Source organism: Carcharhinus amblyrhynchos, chromosome 16 (assembly GCF_965287045.1).
Source record: "Carcharhinus amblyrhynchos chromosome 16, sCarAmb.v2.hapA, whole genome shotgun sequence".
In the NCBI taxonomy this organism is placed as follows: Eukaryota; Metazoa; Chordata; class Chondrichthyes; order Carcharhiniformes; family Carcharhinidae; genus Carcharhinus; species Carcharhinus amblyrhynchos.
In genome coordinates this window covers 30,470,537-30,494,484 of record NC_137339.1, presented here as the reverse complement: position 1 = coordinate 30,494,484, position 23,948 = coordinate 30,470,537, and the positions used below count along the sequence as shown (strand labels likewise).

General features: G+C 41.7%; 1 protein-coding gene across 3 annotated transcripts in view; it reads right to left on the bottom strand.

Annotated features, from left to right (window-relative positions):
* The window catches only part of hnf4a (hepatocyte nuclear factor 4, alpha), an 88,293-nt gene extending 73,674 nt beyond the window's left edge, over positions 1–14,619 (bottom strand). Inside the window, exon 1 of one of the 3 annotated variants that reach the window (XM_080204945.1) lies at positions 14,552–14,619. Coding sequence is in view for 1 of the 3 variants with exons in the window: in XM_080204941.1 (XP_080061067.1) it covers positions 4,946–5,060 (115 nt within the window). In the remaining 2 variants the exon portion in view is untranslated. Of the gene's footprint in view, positions 1–4,945; positions 5,177–14,551 lie in introns of those variants that run through there. The other 2 variants (XM_080204944.1, XM_080204941.1) reach the window with 2 other exon arrangements.
* Positions 14,620–23,948: the final 9,329 nt, after the last annotated feature.

Genomic DNA, 23,948 nt, shown 5'->3' with positions numbered 1-23,948 from the left:
AAGTGATAGTAATTTGTGTACTCAAAATCAGTGTCATACTTAAAGAATACATTAGGAAGAGGACAGTTTCAAAAGTATGTCTCATCGTCAGAATTAAGCATTCCCAGTATAAGTGCAGTATATTTTTGATAATAGAGTACTGCAATTTCCCCTTTGCTTCAATGTCTGATGTCTCAATGTCACCCTTGGAACATTCCCATTTATTTCCAAGCAATCTTTATGGTTTCACTGAGTAAACCAATTTGTGCTAAATTATGGGAATCTTTGGACAAAGTTTCAGAACCATTATGCAAGGGAATGAAATTGCTCAAATTGGCCCTGGTTATATGCTTGCATTGCACATACTGTATCATTTTTGTATTTTCCTAATTATTTTTCCTGTATAAATACACTTGACGACAATTTTATAACAGTATGTAAATAAAAAGTGTTTTGGTGCTTCTCTTGCAATGGTGACACTTTTATTGAGAAGTTTTGATTGAAAATTATGGCATAACATTTGTGTTTCTCTCAACCACAGAGCTGTTCTGGTAGCAGAGTCATATAGGCTTTGAGCACGAAATGAATGAATAAATAAGATACAGTTGTCAGAGACAGGTCGAACTTTGCAAGGCCATGCTGTCCGGGAACAAACATCATGAGAAAGGCATGGAGGTTTGCTGAATCACAGATTCCACAGGCAATTTGAGAAACAGCTTTGGGACTGTGCTGTTATTGAGCTTCAAGCTCCTTACACATTCAAATATGGTGCAAGATACAAGTGTTTTCATCCTGAATGTCACAGATTGGAAGAGTGCTCATAAAATGGCATGGTGGGTGAGGAGATGATGCCCTCCACCGCTCCAGCCTTACTGTCACCATTTTACAACCCCTCCCCACCTCATAGCCCATCATCAAGGCACTGGTAAAATCCTACCCATTGATATGGTTACTCAGGATGAGTGGGAGCAGCAAAGGTGTATCCCAGCAGACCCATTGAATACTTGGTATGATGCAATGAGGCATGATGCAAATCTTTAAACCGCCTTATTTGATAATGGAGTGAGAATATACAAGGTAGCAATTTTGATCAAATTCCCTTACTTTGATCAGCACATTTCCCCATTGTTTATTCCTGCATCCTATATATACTCCTCCTTTTCGAACCTGTGTGAATCATAGAATCCTTACTGTGCAGAAAAAGGCCATTCAGCCCATCAGGTCTGCACCTACAATAATTCCACCCAGGCCCTATCCCCATAACCCCATGAATTTACTCTGCTGATCTCCATGACACTAAGAGACAATTTTTCATGGCCAATCCACCTAAATCCACCCACACATCTTTGGACTGTGGGTGGAAACTGGAGCAGACACAGGGAGAACATGCAAACTTCACATAGTTTTAGAAGGCTGCCTGGTACACTTAAAAAAATGGCTCTTACAGATTTAGTATAGAATCAGAGAATCTCTTCAGTGCAGAAGGCTGGAATTGAACTCGGGTTCCTGGCGCTGTGAGGCAGCACTGATAATCACTGTGCTGCTCATGTGACTGTGCTTCAAAATCCAACACAAACACACAGGGGATTATGGGGATAGAGCCTGGGTGGGATTGTTGTTGGTGCAGGCTCAATGGGCCGAACGGCCTTCATCAGCACTGTAGGGATTCTATTCTACACCTAAAATTTTTAGATGAAAAATGGACCTGATATCTTGAAACGTGACACTACCACGTTGAAATTTGGGGTAAAGTGATAATCTTATGTGCGCAGCTGTGGAATGGTTTTAAGTGATTCAGTATCAAAGTGGAAACATGCAAGCCTTAAATTGTCCCTTTCTAACTTAAAAACACCATAGCCTAGATAGATGGAGCAAAAAGTGAGAGAGGTTCTGCATATGGAACTTCTTCCAGTCAGTAAAATTTCCATTCATAGTGGATATTCCAGTATAGTATCCCATGGGGGATGGCAAATTATAACTCAAAGCAAACGAAGGAAATATATAAATCCCATCATTCGCACCTAAACAATACTGTTCAACATTGACGTCCAGCATTGCTAAATGCTTCAAGATAGTTAATGTTAAAAACATAAGGAACAAGAGCAGCTGAAGGCCAATTGGCCCTTTGATTCTGCTCCACCATTCGGTGATCATGGCTGATCTTCTGCGGCATCGCCATTTTTCTGCACTATCTCCATATCCTTTGATATTTTTAACATGTAGAAACCTATTGATCTCATTCTGGAATATACTCAAAGGGATTCTGGGATTCCTTGCTGCAGGAATGAATGTCTACAGGACTGACCTATCTGTGTGAAGAAAAACTGGCTGGTTTTATTTTTATAAAGTTTTCAGGCTGACTGTCGGAAAGTATTTTCCTGAATTGCCTTCACTTGCTAAATCATGCACGTGCAGTCAGTTGTGCTTTAGACATCATGGGCATGCATCAATACATTCAAATTTCTCAGGATCCTGGAAACAAGATTGGCAGTGGGGTGTTAGATTACACATGTTCCACTGGGGTTCTTTAATGGGCATTCGATCCCTGAATAATGTGTTTCAGAGAGGCCTGCTGCTAGTTTTAGAAGGCTGCCTGGTACACTTAAAAAAATGGGTCTTACAGATTTAGTGTAGAATCATAGAATCTCTTCAGTGCAGAAGGAGGCCATTCAGCCCACTGAGTCTGCACCAACCACAATCCCACCCAAGCCCTATTCCCATAACCCCTAATATTTACTCTGTTAATCCCCTAACACGAGGGTCAAGTTAGCATGGCCAAATCAATCTAACCTGTACATCTTTGGACCCAACACAAAACTAGGCACTGGCCATTTCCTTACTATAGTAGTATGCTTTACCATAGTTTCATGGACAACACCTGGGTGCAATCCCTGTTAACTTCTATCTGAAAAAGAGTCTTACTCTGAAATTAGTAAGAGAGCAAGAGAGGTGAGTTGAGACTGAGGGCCATCCCTTTCCATGTGTTAGCCATCATTATGAATGGATAAATAACAGAAACAGATTTATACATATAGTACCTTGGGATTCAAACCTACATAGCTATTTATTATCTTGTAACTAAATCAAGAATTTTACATTTTGTTAGATGACTGCAAATAATGAACCCATGCATACCTTTAAGTCACTCTGTTGTATCAGAGAAGTGCAGCTGTGTGAAGCTATTTGCCTTATCGACAGCTTTTAGCTGGACGGAACTACCTTGTGTAAAGATTTTAACTAATGCATCCAGTACTCAACGAGAACTTTAAAGCCTCCTCGGTTACGTTCTAATATCCAAATTATAGAGAAATACACAATGTAATTTAACACCAATAATGTAGAAACACTTAAACAATTAATAGTTAGTACAATCTAATGTTAATTTAACCTCATAAGATGGCAACCAACTGAAGAACAGCTTCTTCTCTGTTGCCATCAGACTTTTGAATGGACCTACCTCGCATTAAGTTGATCTTTCTCTACACCCTAGCAATGACTGTATCACTACATTCTGCACTCTTTCCTTTCCTTCTCTATGAGTAGTATGGTTTATCTGTATAACGCACAAAAAACAATACTTTTCAATGTGCTAATACATGTGACGATAATAAGCCAAATCAAAATCAAATTTATCCTAGATTTAGGCCCTGGATCAAGTTTATGTTCTAAATGTGCAAAGCAAAGTGTTTGCAGCAGGTTACTGATCGGTCATAAACGCCAATCTTTTAGTTGATTACTGTTCTATTTTAAGATCATTAGAAGAATCTGAATGTCATCATCTAAAAAAATAATTTAAGCAAGGAACATATGAGATTGTACAACCAAAAGAAATAGCCCGACAATGGCACACAGTCTACAGTTGATTACTTTTATCAGTAAACATTAGGTGGTCACTTATGAAGAATGTGACAGCTTTTAACAAATTGTCTTATAATCATTGTGTAGGAACAATAAGTATGTGCGAGACTCCAGGCGAGATGATCATACAAAAACATTTGTATATACAGTCACTTTTTTGTGACTTACATTACTAGAAAATCCTTCTTAGCTTTTTGCTGCATGTTTCAATTGGAGTTCTTAATGACTCGATTATTACTCAGCAGGGTAATAATAAGATCCACCAAAGCATGGATAATTCCAAATGGTTTATAAAAATTACCCTCACCAAAGTTTGTTTGTCTCTATTTAATGAAGTGGTGGTCAAAATGGAGGATGGAATTTCGTATGCAGGTTTTGAGACTAGAATGAATCTGTGCGTCACCATTGAATTATCTTTGCGGGTTTTGACAAAAAGTGCAACCACCAACTATTCTGATTACTTTTCTCCTGAGGAAATACTAAGTTAACCATCAAGCAACAGGGTAATTTTAACACATTAAGGATTCTGATCAACCATGGTATTTAAAGGCAGCCTTATAGGAGCAACCTTGTTTTTAATAAAACAAAATGACTTTCAAATACATGCCTGAGTCAAAGATCTAACCTTTAAGATAGGAATAATATCAGAGATTAAAAATAAAGCTGATGATGTAAGTAAGTTCCTTACAAAACCCGACCCTCTGGTTGTCAATTAAAATGCATCAGTGGGCAATTTATCGCAGGAGTTTCTTTAAGATTAGCACTTGAACAAATGTACAAATATTGCGATTTGGTTTCTTGATTTTCTCAGCTTCGAAATGACAAAAACAAATTAACTTCCAAACTGTGCTTGATATACTTGTGAAAATATCAAACAGCCTTTTAATACGTGTAGCGCAGATCGCCATAGTTTGAAACCAGCTATCCAGACAATGAGGCACATGAGAATAGCTTCTGTTACAACAATTCTGAAGATTCTAATTCCAATTTCAACAGTTGCTGATTAAGCAGCGGCCGACAGAAAACACAACTTCTTTAGAGAATCACATACTATCTCAGTACCAGTATTAAACCCCTGTAGGCTGACAGTAAAATCTTTGGAACTCACCATTACCCATGGCTAACACTTGCATATTCTCAAACTCCAGAGTTGTATAAGCAGGGTCTAAGGCTGCAGTGTAATCTGGCAAGTCCATTTCTATCAGAGCTTTCGACAAACGCATTGTTACCAAAAACTCCAACAATTCCCCCTTTTTCAGTGAACTTCTCTGAAGGGTGACGACCACTCTGCCAGACTTACATTGAGAGTGTCTCTCTATCAGCTATGATGTTTAACAAGCATCTTACTGAAATGAAGCACTAGCTAGTAGAGCTATATGCTGATGAGGGGTGGAGGGGTTTTCATGTTAATATTTAATCTCTTCTCCTATCTATACTTTTTTTTAAAGAAAGCACTGATTTCTGAAGCAGCTTATTATTTAATGACATGTAGTTTGCTGATCTCAGCTACTGTTTGCTTAATAATTGTTGGCAAAAGATGATTGGGCCGAGTACATATTATATCACTGTTTTCTTCCCACAGCCAATCCTAACTTCCATCTGCCACTGTTAAGCAGTACACCAGTAAAAAGAAAGTGTAGTTTTCATGACTAACATAATATTATGGTGTATTATATATTTTATAGTTAAGTGTGTCTCTGGAGGACAAACCTGGAAACACAGTTTGCTCAGTGCTTTGTTAATGTGCAACAATATAATTTTAAACTACTAACAATCAAATTTCAGCAATGAACCAGCGCTGTTGTACTGAAATGGTGCAGGTGAAATAAAACTGACCTAGCTGTTTATTGTTATTTTCTTGAATGTCAAAAGCTCCATACAAACTAGTGGTTGACAAGCGTTTTCCAGGAATGGTTTTTGATGTTACAACTCTATTTCTTTTTACTTTGATATGATGGAATGATATTTCTCGAAATGCCCCTAACTATAAATTAGGATTTGTGATGGTTAAATCAGTGCAAGGTGTGGTATGGAACAGTGCCTTTAACTGCACATTCTCGCTCTTCTACAGTAATCATTAATGACTCAATTTTAATTGGCCTTCTACTGGCTGTTTGCTTCTGGTAACGACCTAAACAGTCCCACCCACTGCTCACTGGTTTGTGCTCTCTGTCTCATTTTCCAACTTACAGTGGCTGCTTCCCGCTTGCTTCATTTGTCTGACACGATCATTTTTTTTGCAATGATGGTTTTTAATCATGTATAATGCCGTCCAAATGTATCTTTACCCTGCTGCAAATGCACATGCGCAGATCACACCCGTCTTGGAAAACAGCACGTGGGTCTAAACAAATGGGCTTCATACCCGGCGTCAGACAGTTTGCAATCATCCCAGTCTCTTTCTAATAGTGGAAACCAGATCACAGCCAGAAAGGGCAACAGGCCGGTTAGCATATTTAAAGTGGCATTTAAATATGAATAGCTCATTCCATGCCAGATTCTCCCAGCTCCTGGGATCTTCCGACCCGTGGAACGTGCGAGAACGATGAGAATCAATACAGGTCTCCACCAGCGGGTATCAGACACGATGGCAGTGCCAGCCTGATAGTGCCACCCTGGCACCTGGGAAATGTCCAGTGGCATATTGGAATTGCCCACTGGGGATTGCTCGGGAGTGGCTCCTACAGAAGGCAGGGCCATGGGGGTGGGGCCTAAATAGGACCTGGCATGAAGGTGAGGGCCTGATTGGGGCCTGATCAGGAGGGAAGGGGACGCACTGCGTCTCTGCAATGGAATCAGGTTGAGGGTGCTGCTGCAATATGGTCAGGGGGAGGGGAAGCCTGATTGGCCATGGAGGTGGGGAGGGCTGTGGGCTGGATTCCTATGCATTGTGGGGCTCGCGATCGGTTGTGGACCCCTACGATTGCGGGAGGGTGGGGAGAGCTGGTTGAGGCTCTCTACAGTGGCAGGGACCTGACAACTATCTCTCTCTGCCTGTCAGACCCCTGCTGTTAGTTGCTTTTGAGCATGTGCAGAATCAGAGGCCTGCACATGTGCAGTGACTCCCTCTATAGGCTGGCTGGAGAATTACTCCCAGCCAGTTGCCTGCAGCAACTAGAAATGGTCTAATGGTCTCGACCATTTTTTCAGTGACTAAATGCGTAAGATTGGGTGTGAAAATTCACCTGAAAAAAGGGATCAGGAACTCTCCCATTTTCACACTGGCTGGGCCACTTATGCCGGAATTCTACCATCTGGCAGCCCACGGAATCAGAGCAGGTGAGGAGCGGACAACAGAAATGTCTGTTGACCTTGGGTGGGAATTTCCCATCTTGCTTGAGTGAGGCCATAAAATCCCGCCCTTAGAATTAATCTCGTAGAATTCCACCCGAGATGTCAATGTCACCTGTGGGGATGGGGGGTGTGGGGGTGGGGTGGTGGTTTTGTGGGTTCCATTCTGCCCAGTTGTGTACTTAGCCCCAGTGTATGCACGCGGCTTTGATCTGAAGTTGCTGAAGCTTCCCAGCAAGCAGAACTCAGTGAAACCCTCTCCATTACACTTGAAGCATTTGATCAATCGGAGTTGAGGGGGTTGAGCTATGAGGAGAGGCTGAATAAACTGGGCTTGTACTCGTTAGAGTTTAGAAGAATGAGAGGAGATCTCATTGAGACGTATAAGATGATGAATGGGATGGATAGGATAGAGGTGGAAAGACTCTTCCCGCTCAAAAAAGACAATAGGACTAGGGGGCACAGCCTCAAGATAAAAGGGGGGCGGTTTAGAACGGAGTTGAGGAGGAACTTCTTCACTCAAAGGGTGGTGAATCTCTGGAATTCTCTGCCCGTTGAAGTGGTGGAGGCTGCCTCGCTAAATATTTTTAAGACGCGGGTTGATGGGTTTTTGATAGGAGAGGGGATTAAGGGTTATGGGGAGAGGGCGGGAAAGTGGAACTGAGCAGCGACAGATCAGCCATGATCTTATTGAATGGCGGGGCAGGCTCGAAGGGCTGGATGGCCTACTCCTGCTCCTATTTCTTATGTTCTTATGTTCTTAAGTTCAACCTTGGAGAGATTCAGCTGCCAGCTCAATGGACCTTCTATCAACCTCCAACTGCCTGTGTTTATTTTTATTTCCCTTCATGGTTGACTATACTTCAAGTGCCCCATTGATCTCAACCACAATGCAGACATAGTCTAATGCTGATTGACAGGCTGTGGTTTCACTCTATTTTTGGAAGTGGTTTGGCCTGAAGGGAAGCTGGGTGGGGAAGTCTGATGGGGGAGTTGGGCTGTCTTGGTGGTCTGAGGGGAAACAGGCACCTGAGGGGTTCAGGTTGGGTCACCCTCCTGTGGGGTGGGGTGACCCATGATTTGTGTGGTGGGTGGGGGGGGCACAAGCCCTTTTTTCCTGAGTGGTTGGGGTGCTCCTCTGGACACTTGAGGTCCAGCACACGTTGCCCTTGCTTATTGGGTAGAATATGTAAAACCCACCCAGTGCTGTTCCTACTGGCAGGTCGGATGAATGGCAGGAGGCTTGTGAAATTGCCCCTTAGTGTCAGGGGGACTAGTTAGGATAAGTGCATGGGGTTCTGAGGATGGGGCCTGGGTGGGATTGTGGTCAGTACAGACTTGTTAGGCTGAATGGTCTCCTTCTGCACTGTAGGATTCTAATGGCCTGTCAAATCGTCTAATGACATTCAAATTAGCGGGTTTGCATAATTATCAGGTTGCCACTTGCTCTGGGCAGGAACCCAATTGATTTGATTTGATTTATTATGTCACATATATTAGTATAGTGTGAAAAGTATTATATATTGTTACACAGACAAAATATACCATTCATAGAGAGGGAAAGAAGAGAGTGCAGAATGTAATGTTACAGTCATCGCTAGGATGTAGAGAAAGCTCAACTTAGTATGAGGTTGGTCCATTCAAAAGTCTGACAGCAGCAGGGAAGAAGCTGTTCTTGACTCGGTTGGTATGTGACTTCAGACTTTTGCATCTTTTTCCCAACGGAAGATTGGGGCTGGTAGGATAGCTTGGGTGAACCCTAAGAACACTTATACATGGCAGGAATGTCGATTTTCGAACGCACCACATTCACCGAGGCACCAGATTCCTGCTGGCTGTCTGAAGAGGTCAGGCAGCTGGCAGGAATATTTTTCTGGGAAAATTCCACCCATGATTACCAAAAGCTAGTGTAGGTCCCTGTTACACTTCAACCTATGAGTGCATTTGTCAACAACAGCTGAGATTCTCACGATAGCCTCGCTTCCGAACATCACAATGGGTTGGTCCATTAAGTAAAATAATCTCCATTGGGAGAATTTTAGTTTTGCTTGATGTCTTAAATGCTCACAAGTCCACTTTGGGCTTTTCTTAACATCTGCGTTCTCCGTTCATTCTCTAACATAACAGATTTGTGCACAAATTCAACAATTCACTATGGACATCGAAAGGAAGCTTTCACCTTTTGAACAGTAGACTAGGAATATGCATCACACTCGGATTACAAAACGTGCTTGTTGCTTTTCATTTTCACTGATCTGCTCTGCAAGCTTACTGGCCTGGTAATGAAAGTGAAAATTGCTTTCATTGAGGGAAAAGTTGTGGCCCATAGATTTCAATCCAGCAAATGTAAACTCATCTATTTTGGACCAAAGAAAGGTAGATCTAAATATATTCTTAAATGTTAACTAGTTTAGGGTAAGTGAAGGTTCAAAGAAATTTAATAGCTTATATACACTTATCACGAAAATGTAGTGGTCAGGTATAAAGGAAAACAAGAAGACTAATAGAATGTTAGCCTTCATAATTAGAGGGATTGGATATGAAGGAAGGAAGTTTCGCTACAGTTATACAAAGCTCTGTTATATTGTATATCATTCTGATACAAAAGTTTGAGATCACGTCTCAGCTGACTCAAGAACTGCTTTTACCCTGCCGTCATCAGACTTGTGAATGGACCAACCACATATTAAGTGGTTGACTCTCAACTGCTCTCTGAACTAGGGCAACTAGAGATGGGCAATAAATGCTGGCTCAGCCAGTGACACCCATGTCGCACGAGTGAATATAAAAAAAGTTGATCTTTCTCTACAGCCTACCTTTGACTGTATCACTATATTCTGTGCCCTCTCCTTTCCTTCTCTATGAATGGTATGCTTTGTCTGTATAGCGTGCAAAAAACAATACTTTTCACTGTATCCCAATATACGTGACAATAATAAATCAAATCAAAGTACAGCAAACCTGCCTTGGATGGAGTACAGCACAGATTCATCAGAATATTACCAGGACTCCAAAAGAGTTATGCTTTGAGGCGAGATTGTATAAACTAGGTTTGTACTCTCTGGAGTACCAACAGTTAAGTGGTGATTTGATTGAGATACTTGAAATTACTTAATAGGATTAGCAGAGAAAACTATTTTCTGTTAGTGGATATGTTGAGGGCAAGAGGTCATAACCTAATAATCAGGGTCAGGGGACACAAAGGATGGTAGAAATACAAAACATTATCCAGCAAAAAACAGTAGATGTGGGCCAGAGTTCTCCAATGTTGTACACCCTGCCATCACTGCTGGTGAGACTGGAGGATTGCAGCCTTGGGCGAGGTTGGAGAATTCTGGCCGTTAGCTCAATTAATAATCTTACATCTAAACTTTTTAGGTTCTTGCTGAAAGAAGTAGATAAGTGGAGTTAGGATACAGATCAACTGTTGAATTATGTTACAGGGTCAAGGGGATGAATGGCCGACTCCTCTTCCTGTATTCCTGGAGTTAACCAAGATAAAATGATTCACATATAGTATTGGATTGTTCCCTAGAGTATTGTCTTAATAACAGCTGGTAGACATGTATACTGCAAGCACAGTCAAAAAACAAATTAACCATTAAATATTCTATGAAGTGCTGAACTGAAACCTGCATTGTTGCCTTGTTCAATTTTTCCCTCTCTCCCACTAAGTTAGTATTTATCTCCGGTTAGCCCCTGCCTAACATACAATTCAAAATTTGGTAAATGTATATCACCGGAATTTTACTGTCCCGCCTTCCACGGGAATCGGAGCAGGCGAGGAGTGGACAATGGGAACATCCAATGACCTCAGGTGCGATTTTATGGTTTTGGGACGAGCGAGGCCATAAAATCCCGCCCTATATTTCAGCGAGGGCTTCATTTGTTTATAACAACTTGCTTATCTCTGAAGCCTCTTTTTTGTGCTGTTCTGAAATCCATCTCCGTTCTGCTCTGAGGTGAAACCAGATGGCCTGGGTTGCTGGTAGTACTTGGATAACAACTGAGCCTTTCGGGGACAGAGGTGGCCCTCATCTCAAGGCTTCTGAGTCGCAGTAGTGTTTTCACCAGCAGAATTTCCAGTCATCTCTGTCAATTCCTATTTTAACTCCTGACATCTCAGGTGCTGTCTTGGGCAGGAAGAGCAGAGAGCCCACTTTTCCAGCCAAGTTTTCAAGCACTTTGAAAAAAGTAATGGGAGAGGTGGGACCCACAGCTGATGGGGGTGGGGGTGTGGAGGGGCAGAAGTATGGGGGGGTCCTAATATAAGGGGGTTAATATGAGAAGGATAATACAATAGGGAAGCTCACTAACGATATTTAAATCTATGGTAATAGAGTTCCTGACCTCTCTTGGTAGGAACCCCGTTACATTATTTCCGGAGAGCGGGGACAATATCAATGGGGTAGCCTGCTGGTGTAAAAGTCCCTCTAAGGGCGATTTTCTGACTGTGTTGCAGATCACATTAGGGTGGCATGGGGTTGGAGAATCACAGGGGAGGGGCCTAGTGTATTTAACGCTGGCGCAGTTCTCCCCTTGGGATTCTCCCAGTCATCATGCCCTGATGTAATCTGGTTCCTGCCTAGTGAGGGCGGGAATCCTATTTGCGTATTTAAATAACAACATAAATACGCTTAGTTGGATTCAAGCCGGATTGTCCCCACTCCTGGGATTTCCTGACCCTTGGGCGCAGCAGAACCTGGCAAGAGTTCTCTGTAAATGGAGACCAGGGATGGGATTTTCCAGCTGCGCTTACCTCAAGGCTGGAAATTCCCACCTGATTTTTGCAAGGTCCACTCCCGCTCGCTACGATTCCTGTGACGGGCTGGACAGAAAATTTTGTCTCAGGTGTGATGGCCATATCGGGATGGGTGGGAGTGGTCGGTGGCCATTGAAACCCCTAAGTGATTGTGGTCAGGGACATGGCTGGACAGTGCTCATCTGGCAGTGCAAAGCTAGCAACACCACCTGACACCCTGGCAGTGCCAACCTGGAAATGCCAACTTGCACACTGGCACTGCCAGGGTGTCACTGCCAGATGGGCACTGCCAGGAGAGCACTGCTAGTAGGTAGTGCCAGGGTTCCAGGGGAAGTGTCAAGGGCGTGGGCCCTAAGAGGGGTCATAAAGGGAACGCATGAAAGGGGAGCATTATGGGGGACCCACTAGAAGGGCCCAAAAGCCCCACTGCCAGCACACTGTGTTGGGGAGGGGTTTAGGGAAACATATCTTCGATGAGAGATGGGGGAAAAGGAGGGAATTTCAATTTCACTTTGAGATTGAGATGCCCTTTAAAAACAATTCTCGACCTTTGTGAATCTGGGCTTGTTTGTATGTTTAGATCCTACCCCTCTCAGAACTGGTTCAAAACTCATCCGTCTCCCAAAATATGTCTAACAGGAAGGTCAACAATCTGAATTGCGCTGGAAATGCTGGTGTGAATCGCACTGGTTTTCTCACTCAAAGTGAAACTTGGGAATGTTCCATCTTCTGCGTCTCACCCAGTGAAAATCTTTCCTCAGAGCTGTTTACTTCTTTGTAGATTTCTCTGGATGCATAATCCAGGCTGTCACTCCAGTGCGGAACTGAGCTACTGTTGCACCGTTAGAGATGCCGCCTCTCATTTAAGATGTTAAAACTCTGTCTGCTCTCTCAGGTGGATGTAAGACATCCCACGGTAGTGCTTCAAAGAAGAACAGAGGAGTTCTCCTTGGTGTCTAGCTAATACTTAACAACATATAATTTAAGAGCAAGAGGAGGCCATTCGATCCCTTAAGCCTATTCCACCATTTGATAAGATCACGGCTAATCTGAATGTGGCCTCCACTCCATTTTCCTGTCTGCTACTCATGATCCTTGTCAATCAAAGATCTAACTCACCCTTGAACAGCCTCCACTGCCTTCTGGGAAGAAAATTGCACAGGATAACAACCCTCTGAGAGAAAAAAAAATCCCCTATCTCTGTCCAAAACAGGAGACCCCCTATTTTTAATCTCTGTCCCTTAGTTCTAATCTGGCCCATAAGTGGAAACATACTTCCAACATCCACCCTGTCAAGTCCCTTCTTATTTGTTTCAATAAGGTCACCTCTCAATCCTCTAAACTCCAATGGGTATAGCTCCAACCTGTTCAACTTTTCCTCTTAAGATAACCCTTTCATCCCAGGAGTAGGTTGACTGAATGTTCTCTGAACTGCTTCTAATACAATTTTAGCCTTTCTTTAGTAAGGAGACCAAAACTGTACACGCAACTCCAATGTGGTCTCCTTAAAGCCCTGTACAGCTGCAGCAAACCCCTTACAATAAACTTTCAATATTTTCAAAAACACTTGCAGTCCCTGCATGCTAATATCATGTGATTAATGTAGCACGTCAGCACCCAAATCCCTCTGCACCACAGAAGTCTCTTATCCTTCTCCATTTAAATAACATGCCGCTTTCCACTTCTGTGAAAGTGGACAAGTTCATTCTTTCCTGCATTATGCTTTATTTTTTGCTCACTCAACCTATAAACGACTAACTCTGCTTCCTCCTTTAAAGCACCCCTTAACACTTGACTCACAGTGCCCAATTATCTCTCTGTATGCCTCAGTGTTTGATAATGTTCCTCTGAAATTTGTTGGGACACTAACTTTCATCAGGCTGTAATATAAAATTGAGCTGTTTTGGAGTTTAGGCAGCTGAAGACATGGCTATCAATGAAGGTGCAGAGGGAGGCTATGTTTAGCGGAAGAGTAGGGAGGAGTTGTAATTCTGAATGAGGGCTGAGAGATTGAGAGAGAGGAGCGAGGCCAGGCAAAAAGGGATGAGAATTCTATATCTGCAGAGATTGGGAGAAAATGAAATGTCACAAAGTGCAGGTGAGGAAAGCAGCCATTGCTAGTTAAAGCTAATTGCTTGAAAAATAACTTAAAGGGGGAGTGAACAGATAAATGAAGAAAGACTCCAAGCCTCTGCAAGGAGAACTGCCATTCACTTTTCAGCCTGGGAATTTCCACAACTTGCTGAAAATCTGTTTTTGCTGTAAAGGATTTCCTCCTTTGCATTTGCAGAATTGCAACATTTTTGATGACTCACACCACCCTATCTGTTTGACTAAGAAAATCTACAGAATCCACTTAACCATCCTTATGTTTGTTGTCTAGAGATTTTTCTCTTTTGATGTGTTCAGCGTGATAAACTATGGGCTTCGGTGGGGACTGAGTGGAGGTCATCTTGCATTCATCTATAGATAAAAAACTTGAATGTTTGACAAACAGTGTATTATTTTCATTTCTTACAGTTTATGCACCTTTTGAAACCTCAGCAAAAGAATTACACGATGACTTCTATTCATTTAAACAATATTTTTGAACTATGTTAATGATTTATCTATGTACTTGTCTTCGCCATTCAACAAATAAACAGCACCGTACGAACCTACCTAGATCCAAAACAGTCTGTGGACATTTTAATCAGCATTTGTACAGTGTTCCCAGCAAGCAAGATAAGCATTTCTGTTTGAAATAGCATGCATTTTCTTTTATGACTTAATAAGTGACAGGTTTAACATGATAGTATCCTCATGGGCAATGATCAACTTTGTACAAGCTCATATATATCCTTCTCCTACTGAGACGGATATATTGGTATCTATTATTTAATACCCACTTACTGAAATGTACAGTGGAATCCCCTTATTACAAACCTCTAGTACATATGTTACATACAATATGGGTGTTAAGCTACTGTCAGTTCTCAGAGCTTTGAAAAGCATACACATTTACCCTTTTGCCCTACAACCTTCCGCTCTTTTCAGCACTGTGCCTGTGTATTTCCCTTTTATTCACATGAGTATAGAAGTACAAAAATAATTTAGGCATTCAGCTTTTATTCTAAATACTAAAGAAATACAGTAGTGGACTAACCTTTTTTATTATTAATTCATCAGATAAGGGCATCACTGGCTGGGCCAGCACCTATTGCCCAACCCTAATTGCCCTTGAACTCAATAGCCTGCTAGGACATTTCAGATGACATTGATACAAAGGGCACTTCCATATTGGATCTTGTGCACTGCAAAAGGAATGGAATTTTCTCATCCTGAGACTATGTCCTGTGGTGGGGCGGGAATGTGAAATATTTCCTGTTGCGGAGGCCAGTGGGAAAACATACCAAATCTTCTGACCCTTACCCCATTAATTATGTAACCAGGGGTTTTGCATTGTATTCTGCAGCAGCGCAGAGCTGACGGCACGTTGTATCTGAGCACCTTATTGAAAATGTGCCCAACATCACTGAGCCATTATGAAGAAAGAAGGCGGACTTCTTGAAAAAGCAGCTGAATTGCCAGGAACATTTTGAGACTGAACAATGAGCCGCCCCAGGACACGGAATCTGAATCTATCTGTAGACGTTCCTCTTACCCACTGCTGTAATGTTCTGGGGTTCAGGGTTGCCGACGATCTCCTTCCCAAATTCTAGAGGTAGCCCCAGGCATTGTTCAGGTGAATCCCAACATCTGCATGCTGTGTTGTATCAGGCATGCTTTGCATGGACATGTTTTCCTGCCAGTATTATGGTGGATCAGGCATGGGTGGAAGACTCTGGTCAGGCCTTTATCTCATTAGTGGGATGTAAATCAGTTTTACGCTGACCTCCAGCAGGTTTCCTGATCAACTATGGTGGGCACCAGTGGGAGATCCCCCGGGAAATTCACGCTAACATAAGACCAATGAGTCTCCCACTCATCTCTCCCCTTAAGGACTCACCTTTGAACCCTCTAGCAGGGGCATGGGAGAATTCCGCCCTTGGTTTAGTAAATCTTACTCAAATGCCATTGACAGGGAACACATATTCTACCTCTACATTGCACTAATTTTCAAACTAAGTAGGATCGATTTGCACTGGCTTTTACCTGGAGCTGACCAAAAAGGAACAGTAGTCATTTTGTCCCATTAATTCAGGTTACAATATCTGAAGCTTCTGCCCAGTTTCCCAATCTAGTTGTTCTTATAACAATTGAGCATCCATTTTCACTTTCATATCTTACACCTCCACCTCCACTCCAAGTAAACCGTGGAATGCAGCTTGATATATTTTATTTCACTTTAGACTTAGTCCAAGGAATGAAGTTACACTGTGAGAACCAGATGGATTTGACCCTCTGTATTACCATTTATAGTAGAACCTCAAAGGTTGCTCATGTTGAGCTACAGGACATTAATACATGGGCAACAGGGTGGCACAGTGGCTAGCATTGCTGTATCACAGCGCCAGGGACCTGGGTTCAATTCTGGCCTCAGATCACTGTCTGCGTGGAATTTGCATGTTCTCCCCATGTTTCCTCTGCGTGCTCCAGTTTCCTTCCACAATCCAAAGATATGCTGGTTAGGTTGATTGGCCATGCTGAATTGCCGCTTAATGTCAGGGGGATTAGGAGGGTAAATCTGTGGGCTTACGGGTGTAGGATCTGGGTGGAATTGTTGGTGCAGGCTCAATGGGCCACATGGCCTCCCTCTGCACTGTAGATTATCTGATCTGTCCTTGAGACTGCCATTTTTTTAATGATTAAGCATTTAACTTCCAAAAAATATAGCTGCATTTTATATATATTTCAATTTACAAAAAAACTTTATGCTTCAAGAATGCACATGGATTAATAAAGGATAATTTATGATTAAAAAAGAAGAAATGTAGTAATTCAAAGGCACAATCTATCTATATATAGTATTATTGGATTGACTAATGGATTCTAACTTTGACTTTGTTACCTGGTTGTATTGTAGTTTGAATGAGCCCTTCTGTTGTAGTTAAACCAAGATGAGTGTGTGAGAAAAGATTAGCAAGTAGCATAAAGAGAACTCTTGTGTCTTTTATAACATCAAAACAGTAAAAGGATAGCCAAAGGAAGGGACAGATTAAGGACTGAATTAATTTTTTTGGAGGCAGAAGACATGGCTAAAGTATGAAACAAGCAGGAATAGGCCATTCGGCCCTTCGAGCCTGCTCTGCCATTCATTATGATCATGGATGATCATCAAATTCAATATCCTGATTCCCCCTTCCTCCTCTATCCCTTGATTCCTTTAGCCCCAAGAGCTTTATCTAATCCTTTCTTGAAATCGGGCAACGTTTTGGCTTCAACTACTTCCTGCATATTTCACACATTCACCAGCCTCTGGGTGAAGAAATTTCTCCTCTAAAAGGTTTACCACTTATCCTCAAACTATGGCTCCTAATTCTGGACTCCCCATAAACAGGAACATTCTTTCTGAATGTACCCTGTTTAATGCTGTTAGAATTTTATAAGTTTATATGAGATCCCCTCTCACTCTTCTAAACTCCAATGAATATAATCCTAACCAATTTAGTCTCTGCTCGTATGACAGGCCTGTCATCCCAGGAATCAGGCTAGTAAAGCTTTGCTGTACTCCCTCTATAGCAAGGACAGCCTTCCTCAGATAAGGACATCAAAACTGCACACAATACTCCAGGTTTGGCCTCACCAACGTCCTGTACAATTGCAGCAAAACATCCTTATTCCTGTACTCAAATCCTCTTGCTATGAAGGTCAACATACCATTTGCCTTCTTTACTGCCTGCGGCACCTACACGCTTAATTTCAGCCACTGATGCACAAAGAAACCAAGGTCTCGCTTAGCATCCACCTCTGTCAATTTACAGTCATTCAAGTAATCACTTATAAAGACTTTGCATGTGATTATAAAGACTTCACAAAAGAAGAGGACACTGCCAGCATCACGGTAAAGGAGAAGGGCACAAAGTAATTGGATAGGTTAACAATTGTTAAGGAAGAGGTAGCTAAAAAGTTGGCAGTGCCCAAAATTGAAAAGGATTCCAGTTGCTGAAAGAGGGAAGGGTGCCAGGAGGAGAGGACTGGAGGGTTGACAAATCAAAATGTACTATTTAATCCAAATATTTACTGCATTTTTGTCTCAATAAATTCTGACGCAACCACATCATTTGGTGAAGTTCACAGACTTCAGTTTAAACACTCTTAAATTAATTAGTTATATTGCGAGGAGAGGACTGGAAGTTTGGGAAGGTTATATCCCTTTGGAGTGGAATAAATTTGGGAACTATCAGCCAATTGCCGGTGCAGAGGAAATGTTTACATATTACAAACCAGAATAACATTCATTGTCATTGAATAGAATTGGGGTAATAAGTGAAGCCAACATGGATTTGTTAAAGGGAAATTATGCCTGGCAAACTTGATTTGAATTATTTAATACAATAATTGAAATGGTTGATTAAGCTAGAAAAGTTAGATTCCCTCCTGATCGAGATGGCCATTGCCTGGCATTTGTGTGGTGCAAATGTTACTTGTTACTTGTCAGCCCAAGTTAGTTAGTTATATTTTGATTAGTTATGATTAGATTTCAAAAATTATAAAGGATTTTGATAGAAAGGGAGAAAGTGTTTCCACTGGCAGGAGTGGGCGATAACCAAAAGTGTCAGGAGATGATAATTAGCGAAAGAATCAGAAGGGAGATGAGGAGAACTTATTTGTTGCAATGAGTTGTTCTGATCTCAAATTCACTGTCTGAAAGCATGCTGGAAGCAGGTTCAATTGTAACTTCAAAAAAGATATTTGTTATATATTTGGGGGAAGAAAATGCAGGGGCACGGGGAAAGAGCAAGGGATTAGGACTAATTGAATTGCTCTTTCAAGTTTTGTTCTATGTGCTTTTTACATCTGATACAGAAAGAGCTGCAACTCTCTGATTTGTACAGATTCAGTGAACAAAACATTAACTGCTGAACACATCAGGAAGGAGTGCTGCATTGTTGGAGCTGCTGTCCCTTAGATGAGAGTTAAACTGAAGGCAAGTTTGGAGATCAGGGGCAAGTTTGGAGATCAGGAAAATTGGTGGTTATACTTAATAATGGACACCACCAAAACAATAATTTGGATTAGTATAATGCATTTACATATAAATATTTTCCAATAGGCGTAAACAGATAAAAATGAATGCTGAGCCAAAGGATAAGACGATAAGATATTTGGGGGGAGGGGTGGGGGTGTGATGGTTGTTGATGGTGTTGTTTGTCCATAAATTTAGTCAAAGAGATTAATTTTAAGGCACTTTCCAAAGGAGGAAAAAGAAAGGTGAGCTCAGGTGAATGCCATCTCATTGTGGTTTTAAGACAGGTGAGAAAGTGATAGAATTCCTACTCAACTTTGAAAATTATCAAACCCTGGAAAACATACCTATTGGATGTGTGTGCAAGTAACTTGGATTTTCAATTTTTCTTTGGGTTCCTGCCACTATTTCTTATCTTGAGGTAGAGACTACTTGAAAAACCAAACACAACTTTCTTGAGTTTACAGTGCTCTAAAAATTCCATGATGTGGATATGCTGGCATTGGACTGGGGTGAACACAGTAAAAAGTCTGGCAACACCAGGTTTAAGTCCAACTGATTTATTTGATAGTAAACACTCAAGCTTTTGGGGTTTGTCCCTTTGTCATCACCTGACGAAGGGACAACACCTTAAACCTGGTGTTGTCAGACTTTTTACAAAAAATTCCAAACAGGTCAAAATTAACTCTTAGAGAATACGTTATATGAAAAGAGTTGAGATAGACGAATGTAATTCATTCCAAGAAAAGTATTGAGGTTGGTTTTCACCTTTGGCAGGGGTGTAATATTAATGTTGTTTGATCAACCGTCATTCTGTTTAATCTCATTGGAAAGAAAAATTGGTGGTGATTAGTTTTTCACTCCAGCTGAAATTGAAAGTTATATTCCCATTATTTTATATAATATTTTGCCGAACAAACAGTTTTTGAACATGATGAAGTCCAATATCCATTATGGCTGTGAAGGCAATGTAAGATCATAGAAATCTAGGTTGTATCACAGCTTGGTATCCTGCTCTGCCCAAAACCGCAAAGGACTATAAAAAGTCGTGAATATAGCCCAATCCATCACGCAAACCAGCCTTCCATCTATTGGCTCTGTCTATACTTCCCATTGCCTTGGCAAAGTAGCCAGCATAATTAAGGACCGCACGCACTCTGGGCATTCTCTCTTCCACCTTCTTCCTTCGGGAAAAAGATACAGAAGTCTGAGGTCATGTACCAACCGACTCAAGAACAACTTCTTCACTGCTGCCATCAGGCTTTTGAATGGACTTACCTTGCATTACGTTGATCTTTCTCTACACCCTAGCTATGACTGTAACACTACATTTTGCACTCTCCCATTTCCTGCTCTATGAACGACATGTTCTGTCTGTATACTGTGCAAGAAACAATACTTTTCACTGTACGTTAATACATGTGGCAATAATAAATCAATCAAATAAAAATCTTTTGAAAGTGAAAGCAGTCTTTACAGAATATATCGTTGGGACAGAGATAACAACATTGATGATGGGAATTTTTTCTCCTTTGCAAATAAGGCCAATGGGAAGAGTAGTTTGTAATAGTGACACAGGAAGTCTACTTTGCTACTTTGTCATTTAGCTTGAGTGTTAATAATCACTATTTCCCTGTCATGTTTATTTGGTGAAAATTCAGCTACTGGCACCTGGGAAAACTTGTTCTTAAAAACTAGCATTCCTTCATATCATGGAGCAATACGAATAACATTCTGATTACAAGGCTTTATTGCTCTTTCTATAAGTAGTAACTTTGCCGCTTGTGAAAATATATGAATACGCTGCCAGCTACGAGGGGTACTGACCTCTTAAAAAACATTTTACTGTCAACCAGCATGTAGTTCAGTCTTAAAGCTGTGACTATACTGGATTTGTGCCTGCCACTCCCACAGTATTGTAACTATTTTTAGGTGTTGTAGTGCAACAGAACAATGATGGCCACAGTAATTTTGTTACGCATGATTGCCTCAACAAAGATCAAGGCACTTTGGACAAGTTACATTTACTATTTACTTAAACTCCTCACCATCAACCGGCCTCTTCGAGATTGTTCATGATTTGGAGGATTGGAGCGAATTAGATCAAATTATCAGTTCCAGTACAAGGCAGTACCTGAAATATTTTGTGTATAATGAAAAAGAGATCTTGCTGAAAAAGTACAAGCATGGCCAATCAACCTAACCCGCACATCTTTGGACTGGGACGAAACCAGAGCACTTGGAGGAAACCCACACAGACACAGGGAGAATATGCAAATCCCAATCGACAGTGACCTGGATTTAAACCCGGTTCCCTGGTGTTGTGATCCTCTTTCAGATGATTGGCTTGCTTGTACTTTTTCAGCCATGCTAAATTAATTGTTGTGTTAGGGGGGTTAGCAGGGTAAATATGAGGGGTTACTGGAATACAGTCTGGGTGGGATTCTGGTTCCCCCTCATCCAGGCCATATATATATATAAATATATCTACTTCAGGAAGCGTAAGAGTGAACGTGCCCCTGTCTACATCAACGGGGGCAAAGCTTCAAGTTTTTAGGTGTCCAGATCACCAACAACCTGTCCTTGTCCCCCCATGCTGACACTATAATTAAGAAAGCCAATTTGGTAAGTCAGCTACGACTCTCATCGTAGAGGCACCATAGAAAGCTTTATTTCTGATTGTATCGCAGCTTGGTATGGCTTCTGCTCTGCCCAGGACCGCAAGGAGCTACAAAATGTCAGGAATGTAGCCCAATCCATCATGCAAACCAACCTCCCATCCATTAACTCTGTGTACACTTCCTGCTGTGTCAGCAAAGCAGCCAGCATAATAAAGGACCCCACATTCTGGACATACTCTGTCCATCCAGATTCTGGCCTTTTCTCTTGCAAGCTGCTCCCAGCACCTGTTCAGAATGACCCAATCACTCTTACCCTGCCCCATCAACATAAACTATCTATCAATGGGCTGCTATTCCACTGAGATGCCTTAGCTCACTAGTGAGATGGCCGTGTACTCAGTGGCTGAATTATGTAATATGTTGGGTAATTGTGAGGTTATTCACTTTGGAGGGAAAAATAAAAAGGCAGATACAACCTGAATGGCTGTAAATTGGGAGAGGCAAGTGTGCACTGGGACCTGGGTGTCCTTGTGCACCAGTCACTGAATGTAAGCATGCAGATGCAGCAGACAGCAAAGGAAGCAAATGGTATGTTGGCCTTCATTGCGAGAGATTTCGAGTACAGGAGCAGGGATGTGTTGTTGCAATTATACAGGGCCTTGATGAGGCCACACCTAGAATATTGTATGCAGTTTTGGTCTCCTTTTCTGAGAAAGGATGTTCTTGCTCTCGAGGGAGTGCAGCGAAGGTTTACCAGGCTGATTCTGGGGATGACGGGACTGATGTATGAGGAGAAATTGACTAGGTTAGAATTGTTTTCACTGGAGTTCAGAGGAATGAGAGGGGAATCTCACAGAGACTTATAAAATTCTAACAGGACTAGACAGGGAAGATGTTCCTGATGGTGGGGGAGTCCAGAACCAGGGGTCACAGTCTAAGGATTTGGGGTAGGCCATTTAGGATGAAGGTGCGGAGACATATCTTCACCTAAAGGGTGGTGAGTCAGTGGAATTCATTACCACAGGAAGTAGTTGATGCCAAAACATTGAATGTGTTTAAGAGGTGGCTAGATATCGCGCTTGTGATGAATGGGACCAAAGGTTATGGTGAAAAAGGAGGATTAGGCTACTGAATTGTTTGATCAGCCATGATCGTAATGAATGGCAGAATAGGGCCAAATAGCTTCCTCCTGCTCCTATCTTCTTTGTTTCTATGTTTCTATGTAATGAGACATCAGACCTGATATTGGGTGTGTATCACACCTACAGATTCAGATGAAAGGTTTGGTCTCTGCTTCACTTTGCTCCCAAAAATGGGTGCATTGAAATTTCTGAACCAATTACTTTTTAAAATGTATAACTAATACAGGTTGCAGTGGCTCATTTCTAGAAAGAAAGCGCAAGCGTTCTTTGCTCAGGTGGTCAATCATTTAAAGATCTGATGACTTGGGATGGATTCCATCTCCTGCTTTGTTTTATAATCTTAAGTTTATTTTTCTGATCTACACAAAGCAGAGTCTATGTTATTCATTGCATTGTCCTGCACAATGTTTGTGAGTATTTAGTTAACGTAAAATGCCCAGACAGTATCATTTAATCTAACTCTAGATAAAATCTGTTTTCCTATTTGAGCGAAGGATCTCTTGTCTGTTGTCTGATTCTGCAGGAATCCTCCTATTCATGGAATCACAGTGACTTGTTTACAGCCAGTTTGAAGGTAATCAGTGGAATTAAGGGACATTGTGATCCTGCTGGAATATTTTCACAAAGGAAAAGTAGGAGTCTCTTCTGAAAGCTGTATCACAGTCTACCATCTGTGCTTCAATGCGATTTCCAAAAACCTCACCTTTAAATGTTTTTGTATGTCTATTAGAAATGAAACGCAATGTCCCTACCAATCCCAGCAACCTCATTTGGATTATGTCCACTAAAAACCACCGGCTTTAACATTAGCTCAGTATGCATATTCAGTGAGAGGTCCCATCATTGAAATATCCATGTTGTACCTCAAATGCCCAGCTACTATATAGACTGCAATGTTCAGCTCCTGTTGCTGGTTATATCCTGCCCCTGGGAAAAGAAACAGTTTTACTTACATGTCCCTTGTGCCTCACCCTCCCACTCCATCTCCATCCCCACCCAGTTAAGTGCTCCACCGATATCAATATACTGTTACCCCTTTGCAGATTCATGTCATAGACCAGGCTTGAATTCCCAATTTAGGCGCCAGTACCACTGTTCCTGCAATCAAACACGGTTGAGAGCCAGTGACAGTGTCCTGACCTTCAGTGAGGCAGAGGTCATGCATGCTCCCCATGCATCACAAGATC